Source organism: Palaemon carinicauda, chromosome 33 (assembly GCF_036898095.1).
Source record: "Palaemon carinicauda isolate YSFRI2023 chromosome 33, ASM3689809v2, whole genome shotgun sequence".
Taxonomy (NCBI): domain Eukaryota; kingdom Metazoa; phylum Arthropoda; class Malacostraca; order Decapoda; family Palaemonidae; genus Palaemon; species Palaemon carinicauda.
In genome coordinates this window covers 75,563,739-75,580,209 of record NC_090757.1, presented here as the reverse complement: position 1 = coordinate 75,580,209, position 16,471 = coordinate 75,563,739, and the positions used below count along the sequence as shown (strand labels likewise).

The following is a 16,471-nucleotide window of genomic DNA, read 5'->3' as shown; positions in this document are numbered from 1 at the left end:
ACCTAAAAATTTAGCTTCACTTGCACATGGTATCCGTTGACCTTTAATGTATATATCCGGGTCTGGATGTACTCCCCGGATACGACAAAAATGGACAATGGTAGTTTTACTTGTCGAGAACTTAAATCCATTCATGTCAGCCCACTGGATAATTTTATCAATAGAGAGTTGGATTTTTCTCTCAACCATTGCCAATCTAGTGCCAGCAAATGATATTGAGAGATCATCCACAAATAATGTTGAGAGATCATCCACAAATAATGTTGAGAGAACATCCCGGGGAATGACTGAGGATATCCCATTAATTGCTAGTGCAAACAGGGTTACACTCAGCACACTCCCCTGAGGAACTCCTTCTTCCTGACACTTACTCTCTGATAGAGTTTCCCCCACTCTCACTTGAAAAACTCTATGTGAAAGAAATGACTGAATAAATAGTGGTAGTTCTCCTTTTAATCCTAGTTCATGAATTGTTTTAAATATACCATATCTCCATGTGGTATCATATGCCTTTTCAAGGTCGAAAAAAAAACTGTCACATGGTGCTGTTTGGAAGCAAAGGCTTCACAAATAGAGGACTCAAGTCTTATTAACACATCAGTTGTTGAGTACATTTTTCTGAATCCACATTGAATTGGTGATAAAATACCCTTCTTTTCAAGGTACCACATCAACCTTACATTGACCATCTTCTCCATGATTTTACATGAACACGAAGTCAATGCAATAGGTCTATAGCTTGCTGCTAAAAACTTGTCCTTACCGGGTTTTAAAAAGGGTAAAATAATGGCTAGTTCCCAAACACTTGGGTAACTATGATCATGCCATATTCTATTAATAATACTTAAAATAAATAACTTTGTATTAAAATGTACACGTTTAACCATTGCATATGGAATTCCATCGGGTCCAGGAGCTGTATCGTTGCAAGTAGCGAGTGCGGAATCAAGTTCTCTTTCAGTAAAAGGAGAATTATACGATTCTTCCCATCCTGTTGCAAAATTTAAAATTTTCTTTTCTTCAATGCTCCTGTACTGGTGACCAGGAGCTGCTACACTCTTGCACGATACATTTGAAAAATGGTCAGCCAGGGCATTGCTAACTTCATTTCCTTCAGTCACAAACTGACCATTCACTTTCAACACTGGTGGTGGGTTCGGGGTAAATTTGCCTGCAATTTTTTTCATTTTCCTCCATACTGAAGATGGTGGTGTTCTACTATTAATGGAGGAAACAAAAGCCACCCAAGATTGGCGTCTAGCTTCTTTCATGGCACGACGGAACTATGCTCTACACTTTTTGTATGATATCAAATTTTCATCAGTACGGCGTCTACGCAATCTAGTCAGGGATTTTCTGGTGGCTCCGTGCAAGGCTGTTAATTCTGAGGACCACCAAGGGACTGGTCATCTTTTGAATAGTTCTGTTGTTTTGGGAATCGAATTGATTCCTGCTGTATGAAGAGTTCCATTCAGTAGGTCTATGGCATCATCAATACTTTCAAACTGTTCTGCTCTCCCTTCGATTTCACTTAGCTCAGAAAACTTAACCCAGTCTGCCTTGTCTAGATTCCAACGTGGCGATCTTTGCAAAGGCGGACCCTTGTTGGTGTTTATAATGATTGGTGCAGGATCATTAGTATGCCAATCATCTAATGTCCTCCCATCAAAATCAAGAAGGCAGTTAGAGCTTGCAATTGAAAGGTCAATGCATGACAAAGTACTGTACCTGTCTGAACATGGAAGTGCGTGGGCTCTCCTGTATTAAGGAGCCCCACATCCTCATTCTCCACAATTGATGAGATAATATTGCCCCCTTGTGTTGGCCAAAACATCACCCCATAAAGGATGTCTACTATTCATATCTCCCAGTAAGAGAAAAGGTCGAGGGAGTTGTTGAATGACCTCTGCTAAATCATCATATAAAATATTATCATTTGGAGGTAAGTACAGAGAGCATATTGTATATTTTCTCCCTATATCAATTTGTACAACTGCCTGCAGGGTTGTACGTATAGACATAGGTATTTGGGGAACATCTCGACGAATGTACATGAGACTTCCGCCATGGCTCCCTGCTTGTTGATTATACGGTGTTCTATAGCTAACATACTCTCGAGGAATAGGAGTGTTAGAATCAAACATACTTTCCTGTAGACATACAATTATGGGGAAATGCTCATGAATTAGGAGCTTAAGTTCTTCATATTTCGCCCTCAAACTCTGACAGTTCCATTGCGAAATGGAGGAGAAAACTATGGATTATTTCTGGAAGACATCTTGGATGAGGTCTTCCCATTAGCAGTTTTTAATCTAACATTATTACCTGTAGGTTTCTTCAGAGGTGGTCTTGTTATGTTGGGTTTTACATTTGTGTTTTTCTTTGTATCCTTTTTATCTATTTGTTGAGGTGGATGGTGGACCTCAACTTGAATTTCTGATTTATTCAGTTTATCTTCTGGTTCATTAGAAACATCAACAGACAAAACATCAAATTTATTTGATGTCATAACCTTGACGTTTCTAATGGAGGGTGGAGAGAGAGATGGAGGTCTCTCTCTTTTACGATTAATAGATGGTGGGATTCGAGGTTTTTGCACCTTTCCCACAACAGTTGCATCAGGTAAGTTAGTCTTAAGTGGAACCTCCATCAGATCAGGCAAGGACATGGCCTGAGAGAGGTTTGTATTATTTTTTGTAATGGCGGCTGAAGGCTGTACAGCAATGGGCAATGACCTAGTGTTAATACACTGTGGTAAAGCCTCAAGAGGTAATATGGTTACCTCGTTATTTGACATTTTGTCAGATAGTATACTTTTTTTTGAGCTATTGGCAGCGCTAGGTTGGTTTGATTTTAATGCCTTAGCATATGTATTTGATTTATTTAATAGTCTTTTGGCATGGGTCACACTTATATGTTCCAAGTTTGATTTGTTGAGGGAAGCTTCCTCCAACTTATATAGCTCGCAGCTCTTGTCTGTGGATTTGTGATTTGAGCTGCAATTTAAACACCTGGCTCCAAGTGCACACTCTCCATGGTAAGATTTGGAGCAAATACCACACATCTCATTTTTGCAAACTTTGGGCGGGTGCCCAAATTTAAAACAATTAAAGCATTGCAATGGCTTCTGCTTGAAGGGTCTTACTTTAATCCTTTCGTTCTCGATAATAACATAAAAAGGTACATCAGCATCCTGGAACGTAAGGATTATCATTGATGTACCTGGGACTTTATGAACTTTCCATACATTTAATGGACACATGGCCAGTATCTCCTCCTCTGTAAAATCATATAGATCTCTGATAAAAACTACGCCCCTTCCGTAGCTAAAATTTAGGTGGGGTTTGACATCTAACTTAATGTCATCATTACTTATTTTCATATTGGACAATATTACCGACTGTGTACTGGATTTGGCATGGATAAGGAAACTATTTTTTCCGAAACGAGATATATCGCCTGGTGCAATAGTTCCTACTTTTTTACTGAATCAATTTGCATATTTTAAAATAATTCCCTGTAATCCCCTTTGATTCAGCTATAAGCCACATCGGTGGTTTTGGATTTCTCTGGGAGGGCATAACTAAATCTGCGTCTTTTTCCAACCAATCGGCAGGCCTGTACACATCCAAATCTTTTGGTACCTTATCGCAGAGAGCAGCCGCGACATTCAAGTTATTAATTTTAATATTATTCAAGTTACTTATTGCACTAAATGCTTCGTCATAACTACTATAAGATATCCATGAATCCCAAGTTTCAGCTTCAAGTTTCATCCTTATTTCTTTTATGCATCCATAGCATTCAAATGCTTTACATAGATCATCATAATTTGTCTTTATTGAAATTTGTGTAACATGAAGGATTCGAAGTTTCCTCGTGTTACCCAAATTACTCGATTTTGAAATATCAGTAGAATGGTCCTTTCTCATTCCGAGGTCATCAACAGAGCTTTCCCTTATCACATTAGCAGAGGTCGTCAACAGTTCCGGGGGAGAGTCAGCGTATCCAGGGGATGGGGGTTCGTTCCTTATAGAATCCATTAGATGAGAGAGAGAGAGAAAAGGGTTAGTTTGATGTACCTGCTCGAGAATGTAAGGCCATCACACGTTGGAAAGGTAATTTGCACTCTCCACTATCAGTACAATGAGAGTATACTTCCCAGATGGTCCACTCCATACCCTACCTGAAGGATAGCATCAAAACAGATATAGAGGCACAGGTGTAAGCTGAACCCGCCTGTTAGGACTGAGACCAAGAAATTATGGAATCATCCTCCCCATATCTATAATGACGGGCTTCCGGCCAAAAGCCGAGAGTCCTACCCCAAGCATTGGATCCCCCTGGATTCTGAAGACCCAACACTTGAGAATAGTTCTGCCAAAAAGGTCCAAACCATCTTCAGGATGGCTGAAATCATCCAATACTCTCACATATAGCTTTGAATGCAAACACCTCCCAACCGTGATACCTCCTCCCACTCATCAAAGCAGGCAGCAATAAAGGATGTATGAACATCCCCGCCGGGGCTACAATGGATGTAGAAACATCCAAGCCATAGGAGAAAAAAAATAATAAATATATATGTACATAATATATACACATATATAATGAGGGAAATTTTTCTCATAGAATTTGGAAAGCGAGACTAAAGAAAGTTTATGAAATTAGGATAAGGTCGAAGTAATATTGAGAAAAAGAAAAAGGAGAAAGAGAGGAATTTAGATTCGAACTGAGGGAGCAATTTCCCCAGTTCGAGAGCCCTCTTGCCCGTCACCAAGTTTCAGCACGGGAATGAAATGCCGTGCTGAAGCTCAATGACTTCATCAAGGCATTCTCTCATTAAGAGGGCGTCAAATCCAGAAAGACGAGGAGATCTACTCCTTGGGAGAGATTCTTGTCAGGCAGTCTTTTAACTAGGCCCATTATTTGCGCAGGTCTTGTAGAGGACCAAGGGAATGACGATCCTAGTGCCGAAGGACCTGGGACCAGGCCAGTTCTTCAGAGGTCGCATTCGGTGGGGACTGATAAGGTCTTATCAGACCTGCGTTAGATTCTACAGGATAATGACACAGTCTACGGATATCCGTATAGGATATGACCTTTGTGCCATTCGTTCGATTACTCGAATTATAGATCAAAGTAAATGGAAAGAGATGTCTCGCAGAAGTTAGAGACTTTACAATCAGTTAGTAGGCCGATGGATGGATGGATGGGGTGAAGGAGGCTCTGGGTGATAGGAGGATAGATGTGAGAGAGGCAAGAGAGAGTGCTAGAAATAGGAATGAATGGCGAGCAATTGTGACGCAAGTCCGGTAGGCCCTGCTGCTTCCTCCGGTGCTTTGGATGACCGCGGAGGTAGCAGCAGTAGGGGATTCAGCATTATGAAGCTTCATCTGTGGTGGATAACGGGGACGGGTGGGCTGTGGCACCCTAGCAGTACCAGCCGAACTCGGTTTAGTCCCTTTTCAGGCTGGGAGGAATATAGAGAGGAGAGATCCCTTTTTTGTTTAATTTGTTTGATGTCGGCTACCCCCCCAAAATTGGGGGAAGTGCTTTGGTATATGTATGTATGTAGTAGGCCGAGGTCTTCAAGACGAGGGCCGATCCTAAATAGGAGGCTAACTGATTGATAACAAAACTTCCCTTGCACGATAAGGTTTGAAGATTAAGGTTGTCTCACGAGGAGTGACTAAAAGTACAAACTTCTAACCGGCAAAGCCCGGCTGTAGCCTGACATCCACCGTCTCCCCATGAGATCGGATTTTCCAATCATGAGGAAGAGGTTTAGAGACTGCTTACCATTTCCTACAGGAAATGTAAGATACAAGATAGTATCCTTGTGGATAAAGTCTGGACTTTCTTTCCTTGACTAAAAGACATGAGCCGAATATTTCAATCTCGTGGAGGGGTTCTCTTAAGTGAAAGGAATATATTCTCAACCACTCCGGCCTAAGGGGGAGCTTCGGTTACGGGAGAAAGTCCTCGTCCGACTTCATGAACAAGTCTTAATTTTACGGTGTAGACAGAAGATAGTTCCCCGAAACGGAAGCAGATGGAGGTTGAATGTGTTTCCAGTAAGGTCCGAGGGCCTAAGGGCCAACGGAGGTGGAGAGAACACAGATTTTCAATATCATTTGTTATTCTTGTCAGTCACCCATCCGGGGCCGACTCGAGTCGTAGCACGCAAATTGCTATGGCTGTCAATTAGACAGTACTGAATTTCTTTCTCTAAGAGGGAGAGAATGGCAGTAGCCTCATGAGGTTGTGCCTCCCACTGGGGGGGGGGGGGAGAAACAGTAATAATAATAATAATAAAGAATCTGCTTCCCCTATCACCTCCGAGATCTGATTTACTTCAGGAGACTGTCTAACTAGCGTAGTTCTTATTCAAGCAAAATCGACTCGTGAGCAACCCCATCATAACCACAGGACAACAGGGAAGAAGGTAACATCTGAAGTAGTCACCTGGTTCTTGTGGCCATTTGTTCACAAACCTTCCTGTAGTGTGAAGTGTAAATGAAAAAACACGTACGTTCAAGGGTGATGAATTCCCATAAGTGTGCCGGATTCAATGCATAAACCTGGCCACCTTGAAGTGGATCCCTCTGATTCTGCTGATGGTGAAAAAGTTTGGGAACCCAAGAAGCCATGCTTGTAATACACAAACAAGAGACCAAAGAGCAGGGGGGGGGGGAGGGAATGAGCCTCGCACTAGCAAATTATACCCGTCGCCTGATGAATGGAGTTTCTTAGGTTCCCAGAAGGAAAAAAACCTGTAATTCCATGAACTCTTAATTGTCTAACTAAGTATTGAAAACCCAAGAGTGATGAGACACAATCTATGCTATCTAGGAGAGTGCCCTCTTGAGCAGCTCCCTCTCAGGTAGTTGCTGGTGAACTAAAAGTCTAGAATGGAGCAGGCTTATAGTGAACACCAGATTCTTACAAGTGAACGTCAGGCAGCATAATGGCCAACAAGCGAATACCAGTCTCTACCGTCGTGTAGGACAACGAATGACTAGCTGTTGAACATAAAAACAGCGAACGGTGCTATTGATAAGCAACTGTGATAGTCTACCCATTGAAAACCGGCGATTGGTAGCTGATAAACCGGAGATCTGGATAATCCAAGATCTACCAAATTGGTCAGGATCGTTTCCCTCGAGACTGTACTCATGATTATGAAAGCCTCCTTCTAGGTCTTGAAACACCTAGTATGAGCCCCGTTCATGATTGAGAGTCTCCCACATGAGCCTCTCGCACAGGAGTGTGAACATCTTGCACGCGAGCGAGAGCGTCTTGCTTCGAGCATGAGCCCCTCGTACGAGAGCTTCTTGCTCATGCGTGCGAGCATCTCGCATAAGAGCATGAGCATCTCATACGAGAGCGTGAGCGTCTCACATAAGAGCGTAAGCGTCCTGCATGTGTCTCACTCGAAAGTGTGAGCGTTTCACACGAAAGGGAGAGCATCTCGCTCAAGAGCGTCTAGCATGAAAGCAGGTTTAACACGCAAGCACGAGCATTTCGCTAATGAGAGTGATTGATTGATTGATTGAAAATTTTCTGGCATCCTGACATCTAAGGTCATTGATGCCAGTAGCTTTTATTAAATATGAAAAATAAAAGAGAATTCAATTAAAATCATAAAAGTTAAGAAGTCATTATATTAATTAAATAGTTTTCAGAAAACCTGCTTCTGAAATAAATCTAAAAATTCCGCTCGTATAGTAGGACACTTCATGTCCAAGAATCTTGGCAAGGATGAACCTGCCATCCTCACCTCGAGCCTCAAACAGATATCTATTTCTTAAGTTAGTAAAATTAGGGCATTGGGTCAACAAATGCCTCACTGTTAAAGGTACTAAACAGTCCTCGCAATACGGTTGGTGTTGGCCCTTCAGCAGAAACTCATGTGTCAACCGTGTGTGACCAATATGGAGACGACAAAGAGTCGTCTCTCATTTTCGGGGTATCATGTTATACCTCCAAGGTGATATGATATTTGTTACTTCCCTTATTTTATTGCCATCTAGATTATCCCAGTGCTATTGCCATTTATTACAAACCAATTTCTTGATGTAAGGTAGGATATAATTACAGGGAATGGGATACCTCCTTGGTAGCAACTCGGAGGCCGCATTCTTCGCCAGTAAATCTGCCTTCTCATTCCCAGACACACCTACATGTGCTGGAACCCAACAAAATTGAACTGTTATACCTCTCTGTCCAATGTTCCATAAAAAGAGACCTGGATTCTAAGTCAGTCATATTCTTCCTAACTCCAATAAAGTAATTACAAAAAGATACGTCAGGTAATTACCATGGAGGTGTTGATGATACCTTGAATGGAAGTACCTTAATTCTAATTATATCCATATTGTTTAATAATTGTTTCACCTGAAACCCAAGGTTGAGGAGATTTTGGGTGCAACTCAAAGTATGTTGAGTGCCTTACAAGGCTTGCAGTCTGAAAGGCTTAAGAATTTGGGAGTCTTTGCAATCTAAACCAATACCGAATAATAGAGGACATTCGGTAAAGGTCTAGAGGTAACTCCCCAACATCAACAAGGAGACTTGTGATAGGTGAGGTTCTAAAGGCTCCTGTGGACAATCTAATACTAGCATGATGTATATAATCTAATATTTTTAACTGACTTGGAGTGGCTGAGGAGTATATTTTGCATCCATAACTAATTTTGGAAAAAATCAAGGCCTTGTATAATTTTAAAATAGTATTGCGGTCTGCCCCCATGATGTATGGGACAATACTTTTAAAAGATTCATAGCTTCAAAATATTTAGTTTTTAATGCTTTTAAGTGAGAAACCCATGTAAGCCTACAATCAAATATCAACCATAAAAATTTAGCTACACTTGCACGTGGGATCCGTTGACCTTTGATGTATATATCCGGGTCTGGATGTACTCCCCGGATACGACAGAAATGGACAAATGTAGTTTTACTTGTCGAGAACTTAAATCCATTCATATCGGTCCAATGAATAATTTTATTAATAGAGTGTTGTATTTTTCTCTCAACCATTGCCATTCTAGCTCCAGCAAATGATATGGAGAGATCATCCACAAATAATGTTGCGAGAACATCCCGGGGAATGACTGAGGATATCCCATTAATTGCTAGTGCAAAATGGGTTACACTCAGCACACTCCCCTGAGGAACTCCTCCTTCCTGGCATTTACTCTGTGATAGAGCTTCCCCCCTTCTCACTTGGAAAACTCTATGGGAAAAAAATGACTGAATAAATAGTGGTACCTCTCCTCTTAATCCAAACTCATGGATTCTTTTAAGTATACCGTATCTCCATGTGGTATCATATTCCTTTTATAAGACTGTCACATGGTGCTGTTTGGAAGCAAATACTTCACAAATGGAGGACTCAAGTCGTATCAGTACATCAGTCGTTTAGTGCATTTTTCTGAATCCCCATTGAATGGGTGATAAAATACCCTTCCTTTCAAGGTACCACATCAGTCTTACATTGTCCATCTTCTCCATGATTTTGCACAAACAAGATGTTAATGCAATTGGCCTATAATTTGCTGCTAAAAACTTGTCCTTACCAGGTTTCAAAAAGGCTAAAATATTGGCTAGTTCCCAAACACTTGGATAACTATGATCATGCCATATTCTATTAAAGATGCTTAAAATAAATAACTTTGTATTAAAAGGTACGTGTTTAATCACTGCATATGGAATTCCATCAGGTCCAGGGGCTGTATCCTTACACGTAGCAAGAGCAGAATCAAATTCTCTTTCAGTAATAGGAGAATTGTTTGACTTTTGCTTTCTTGTTGCGAAGTTTAAAACTTTCTTTTCTTCAATGCTCCTATACTGGTGACCAGGAGTTGCCTCACACTTGCACGATACATTTGAAAAATGGTCACCCAGGGCATTGCTAACTTCGATTGCTCCAGTCATATACCGGCCATTTACTTTAACACTGGTAGTGGGTTTGGGGTGAATTTGCCTGCTATCTTTTTGACTGTCCTCCACACGGATGATGTTCGTGTTCTACTGTTAATGGAGGAAACAAATGACATCCAAGACTGGCGCCTAGCTTCTTTCATGGCATGACGGAACTGTGCTCTACATTTCTTGTATATGACTAAATTCTCCTCAGTATGGCACATGCGCAATCGAGTTAAAGACTTTCTTGTGGCTCTGTGCAGGGCAATTAGTTCTGATGACCACCAGGGGACTAGTCGTCGTCTGAATATCCCTGTTGTTTTGGGAATGAAATTCACTCCTGCTGTGTGAGAGTTCCATTAAGTAAGTCTATGGCATCATTAACACTTTCAAACTGTTCTGCATTTCCTTCAATTTCACTTAACTCCCGAAATCTATTCCAGTCCGCCTTATCAAGATTCCATCGAGGCGATCTTTGTAAAGGTAGACCATTGTTGGTGTTTATAATGATTGGCGCATGATCACTAGTACGCCAATCATCTAATGTTCTCCAATTAAAATCGAGAAGATAGTTAGAGCTTGCAACTGAAAGGCCAATGCAGGACAAGGTACCTGCCTGAACAGGAAAATGTGTGGGCTCTCCTGTATTAAGGAGTCTGACATCTTCATTCTCCAAAATTGATATAATATTACCCCTTGCATTTGTCAAAATATCCCCCCATAAAGGATGTCTACTATTAAGATCTCCTAGTAAGAGAAAAGGTTGTGGGAGTTGTTTAATCACCTCTACTATATTATCATATGAGATGTTATCATTTGGAGGCAAGTAAAGAGAACAGATTGTATATTTTCTCCCTATATCAATCTGTACAACCACTGCCTGCAGAGGGGTACAGACAGACAAAGACATTTGGGGAACATCTCGACGAACGTATATAACACTTCCCCCATGGCTCCCTGCTCGTTGATCATATGGTGTCCTGTAGCTAACATACTCTAAAGGACAAGGAGTATTAGCTTCAAGCTTGCTTTCTTGTAGACATACAGTTATAGGGGTGTGCTCACGTATGAGGAGCTTGGGTTCTTCATATTTCGCCCTTATACCCTGGCAATTCCATTGCAGAATGGAGGAAAAACCTATGATTTATTTTTTTGGAAGACACCTTAGATGAAGTCTTCCCATTGGAAATATTTGATATAACAATATTTCCCGGTGGTATCTCTAGAGAGGATCTTGATATAGTGGGTTTTGTGTTCCTCTTTTTCTTTACGTCCTTTTGATCTAATTGTTGAGGAGGATGGTGGTCATCAACTTGAATTTCTGATTGGTTCAATTTACCTTCCAGTTGATCACAAAACATCAGCAGACAAGATACTGTATCATATTTATTTGAAGTTGTGACTTTAATGTTTCTTATGGTAGGAGGCGAGAGAGATGGAGGTCTCTTTCTTTTTCGATTAAAAGGTTGTGATCTGCCAGGCTTTTGCACCTACCCCACTACAGGTTCACCAGGTAAATTAGTTTCAAGTGGAACCTCCATCAGATCGGGCAAGGACACGGCCTGAGAGAAGTTTGTACTATTGTTTAGAATCTGAGTAGTTGGCTTTTGAATAACTTTCAGATCTTTAAGGATCTGTTTTGATTTTTCTACAATTTCTGGACGTAGATTTTTTGATGGGACATTCAACCTCTTTAACTACTTTCATTTGTTTCTTCATATTAGAAGTAGAGATATAATCTTCGTCTGTGTGGTTTGGCAAGTTTTTCTTCAAAACCATTGAAAAAGGCCGCCCTGGTCTTATCATAATGAGAGTAAGGATCTAGTTCACGATTGTGAGCTTATGCCTCTCGATATGAACTTTTAGCTATTGATCGAGTGTGTCTAGCTTGGGATATGGGCTTGTAGCTCGTGATAGCGATCGTATTGTTCGTGACCACGAGTGTAGCTTGTCATCTTACCACAAGACGCTAGCGATCATGATCACAAGTGTCTTGCTAGTAACCGTGAGTGTATTTCATGATCAAGAGCTTCATGTCTCACGACCATGAGCGTGAGCTTGGTCGTGAGAGTCTCTGACGACCGTTAAACTTACCCTCGTGAGCACGAGTGGGCGTCTCGCTCACGATCACGAGTGACTAGCTTGTGGTCGCAAGCATACTTAAAAGATAAAGCGACTAAAGATACTAACGTGGTCACGAGCGTCTTGCTTGTGACCAAGAGTATGATTCACAATCATGAGCGCGAATGTGAGTGTCTTGCTCGAGCACGAACGTAAGGTTCTCGCTCAAGAGCGCGAGGACGATTGTGAGCATCATGCTTGTCAGCGTGAGCATCATGCTTGTCAACGTGAGCGTCATGCTCGTCAGCGTGAACGTCTTGCTGATCAGCGTGAGCTCGATCGTGCGTTCTCAAAGGTTGACGAAAGACTAGTGTTGCAATTGAGGTCACAAGTATCTCGGTCTCGATCATGAGCATGTAACTCATGATCACGAGCATAAGCCCTAGTCAAGCGTTTGGTTCACGACCACAAGCGTCTAACTAGTTATCATGACCATAAAACGCTCATAATTGAGACCACGAGCATCGTGAGCTTTCGACCGTGAGTGTATAACTCACGATCTTGAGTGTGAGTGCAAACATGCGTAAAAGTTGTGTAAAGACTCTCCCTCGGAAGGGGAATATCTCACACTTGGAGACAAACCTCCGAGTTGCAATTTGCTTCATTATAACGAATTCTATCTCAAAGGAAGGTTAACATAAGGTGTTGCTAGAGAAAAAAGCCAAGGGTTAATTCTGAATTTCCCTATAGAGAATCCTACCGGAGTAATCCCCCAAAAGGGAAACCAAGCAGGTGTTCTTCCTTGTGAAAAAGAACGTCGAAATCACGATAACCTACGATCTTGTGATCGTAGCGATCAATGATCGTCACAAAAGGTGCCCTAATAGGTGTCTAACATCTTTTTGCCGCAAACGACAACCTGACCGAACAGGAAGACGAGGTGATGAGTCTCTCCCCTGCGATCGTTAAACAGAATAAATTCTGAACTCATCATTAAATTGTTGCGAACAACATCCTGATCGACCAGGAAGACAAGGTGATGAGTCTTGGCCCTGCGATCGTTAAGGAAAATGAAAATCCGTCGATTCAGTGATTGTCGAGAAAGCTGTTGGTTGACGATCGTCCTTGATCTCTCAATCCTCAACAGGCAGAAGATGCAGACACGCTAAAACATTGCCTGTAGGGCGAGAGAAAAATTTCAGAATGTTGGGAGACGAGATTGGCAGAAGGCGAGAGGACTCGTCGTCGGCAGAAGTCAAAGGAAGGGCAAACGAGAGTAGACCTAGTCGACAGCTAAGACATCAGCCACAGCCAAAAACTTCGCACCCAATGTCGTCATGAAGTGCTAAGGAAAAATATAAATAGATTATTAAAAATTCCTCCCCTCTGAGGGGGAAAACCACGAATGGGAGAGGTAATCCCCAAGAGGAGTCATTAGCGCAGAGGAATCTTTACGATAACTTGCAGAAAGAACATCGACATCTGAAACCATTACATTACCTTGTAATGAAGCGTTGTGGTAAATGGCTAAGCCTTGAAGGGAGAGAGAGCAGACGTCCGCTCTCTACCAGCTATAAGTAAAAAGGCTGTGGTTCATTGAACCGTGAGTAGATATAAATGGCTGGGTAGGCCCCAGCCACACCCCTACCTACCCACTATTAGGGGTTAGGTAGGGTTGTCACCTCGTACTTAAAATCTAAAGGCTGCCTTTCAGCTACGCTAGAAGTAACATCCACATAAATAGAGGAAGGTTTGTTAATATGGGAACAAATAAGCGGTATAATTTTATTTTAAAATCTAGCGAAGTGGTAGCATCTACAGTGTATACCCTTCATCCGATCATATTTTCACTGGCAATGAAATGCTACCAGTTAAGGAGTATCTGTAAAAAAATTTTTTTATTCATTTCTAGTTTGTAAGATCAGATTAGCTCAGGACATAATTGCAGAGGAAGTTATTTGTCTGCTAATTTACTGAGAAGAGAAATTCAAAGATGATGAATTTTGTCTCTCATGGCTTTGCAATGGACCTTATTGTACCATATTACTAGAACTGAATTGTAATACTACAGTAACCTTATCAAATGCCCACTTCATATCTCTTCTATTTCTCAAGTTGGGAGTACTGTGCAAAAGAGTTGCACTTGTCAAACAGTCTGTGTAACACACCAGATTATTGGGCGTTTTACTGTAATAAAACTTACCCTGAGTGTAGGAGATATTTCGTCATCATCCTGCTTCTTCTCTGTCTTCTTCATGAATGCAGTGTCCTCTTCAGTCTCCTCTACAGGGATGTTGCTCAAACGAGAGAGGAAGTTTTCAAAGATCATCTCTACGGACAAAACATCTTCGGAGAACCAAACCATACCACAACGAGAGACGGTGGCCAGCGTAGCGTACTTCAGATCTTGGACCTATAAGGGAAATAAGTCCACAATCAGACATGTATTTAGTAGTGTTTAAAATTTCGATGAATGATGTGCTTAGAAATTACATAATTGTTATAATGATTTATTTTTATGTTTTAAGAGTGCACTAAAAGCAATGAATAATTTGATTACAAATAAATTTCTAAGCTATAATACCTTTCAAAATCCTTAATTGGCTATCTTTTTAGGCCTGCAATTGGGACATAGCTAATGTATAATGCACCATCAAAAGATTTCCCCTACTACCGGTTAAATGACACTTGCTCAACAGCAGTGAGAAATTTCAAATTTCTATGACACATCTGTACGAAGATATCTGATAAATAGCACTTGCTCGACTGCTGTGTGAACTTTCAAATTTCTGAAACATACGTTCATTGATATTTGAAATAAAATACTATTAAACTTAAGTACTGCACTGTAATTCACATATCAGGTATAATCTGTAATAAAAAGATAAATATCAATGTTAAATCAAGTACCTCAAACATAATTCGGACATTGGGAGGGATGGACAAACGTTCTCCATTGGGAAGTGTCAAGAGCTTGTTGTCATCAAGGACCGAATTCAAGTTCTCGACCCATTCAGGGTCCACATCGCCGTCGAAAATGATCCACTGCCTCTTGTTGATCTCGCCACGTACATTGTCGATGATTTTCCTGAAAATGAAATCAAAATAGAATTTTCTATTTCCCTTTATTATTATTATTATATTATTATTATTACTACCTAACCTACAACCCTAGTTGGAAAAAAGGATGCTATTAGACCAAGGTCTCCAACGGGATAAAGTAGCCCATTGAGGAAAGGAAATAAAGAAAGATGTAAACATGGTATTCCAAAATAAACAATGTATGGAGTACATGTGTGAGAGATATATAAAAGCAGTATATGATACATACAGTTTTTAATTAAATACACATTAACTTGTTTTATCTGACCACTCTAGGCAGTATATCATGGCAATCCATGTTTGTTAACGGTTATACATGTATGAGTGGATGAGCAACTTAGTGGAGTAATGAGAGCTTTGGGTGTGGAGGAAATACCCCCCTAAATCTCAATGAAGTCACTGGACGCAGGGTGACGGATAGGGTTTAAGGCGATGGACAAACTGTCGCTTCGGCCTTTACTCATGATGCCTGGAGCTTCATCTTACTAGAATTAGTATGGACCAGCAGGGGTCATTTGTCTTAGTTAGATAGGCACTAGCATCACAAAGAACTCACTATTCTTTGATGTATCTACCCAATGGATTTAGTCAGTTATGGAAAGAGAAGATGACAAAATGACCACAGTCCTGGGTGTAGCGGGGTACTAAGAATCTCCCGATTTATAAATACTAAGGAAAAATTGAAAATAGGTAATTGGAATGTTAAAACCATGTATCAGATTGGAAGTTACAGCAAGTGGAGAGTGAATTTATGAAATATAGCTTGGATATCTTGGTCCTAAGTGAAACGCATTGTAAGGAGATTAGTAAGAAACTTTAGACCAAGGCATTATATATATATATCTACTCAGGAAGATCAGTTGGAGTTGGAAGAGAAGGGGTAAGAATGATGACACCAGGAGCAGAAAAGGCATTAACGGAGAGGAGAGCTGTAAATAGTAGATTGTTACCAGCAAAGTTCAAATCAAGGTAGTGCAATATGAGTATTATAGTCTGTTATATCCCCAACAAATGATTCCCCTAAAGAAAGCAAAAATGAATACTATGAAGAACTGTAGAGGGTAATAGATTAGATCCCTGAGAGAGATATGAAAATTGTGATTGGCAACTTCAATACTAAAGTTGGAAGAAATAATCAAGGAATAGAGAATGTAATGGGTGTCGAGGGTCTTGGCGAAGTTACAAATGAAAATGGAGCACATTTCATAAGTTTCTGTTTAGCAAACAATCTTGTAATTTGAGGTACTCTTTCAACACAAGAACATCCACAAGTATACATGGACTTCACCATGTGGCATTTACAAAAATCAGATAGATCACACTGCCATTAATAAAGAGAGATGGAGGACTCTGAGAAATGTAAGAGGCTATAGAGGTG

At 40.7% G+C, this 16,471-nt stretch overlaps 1 protein-coding gene across 2 annotated transcripts in view; it reads right to left on the bottom strand.

Annotated features, from left to right (window-relative positions):
- LOC137625988 (dynein heavy chain, cytoplasmic-like) overlaps positions 1-16,471 on the bottom strand; it is a 770,344-nt gene that overhangs the window by 232,043 nt on the left and 521,830 nt on the right. For both annotated transcript variants that reach the window (XM_068357067.1, XM_068357068.1), the window contains 2 exons: positions 14,902-15,079; positions 14,195-14,404 (listed from right to left, as the gene is read on the bottom strand). In XM_068357067.1, the coding sequence (XP_068213168.1) occupies positions 14,195-14,404; positions 14,902-15,079 (388 nt within the window). The remainder of the gene's footprint in view (positions 1-14,194; positions 14,405-14,901; positions 15,080-16,471) is intronic.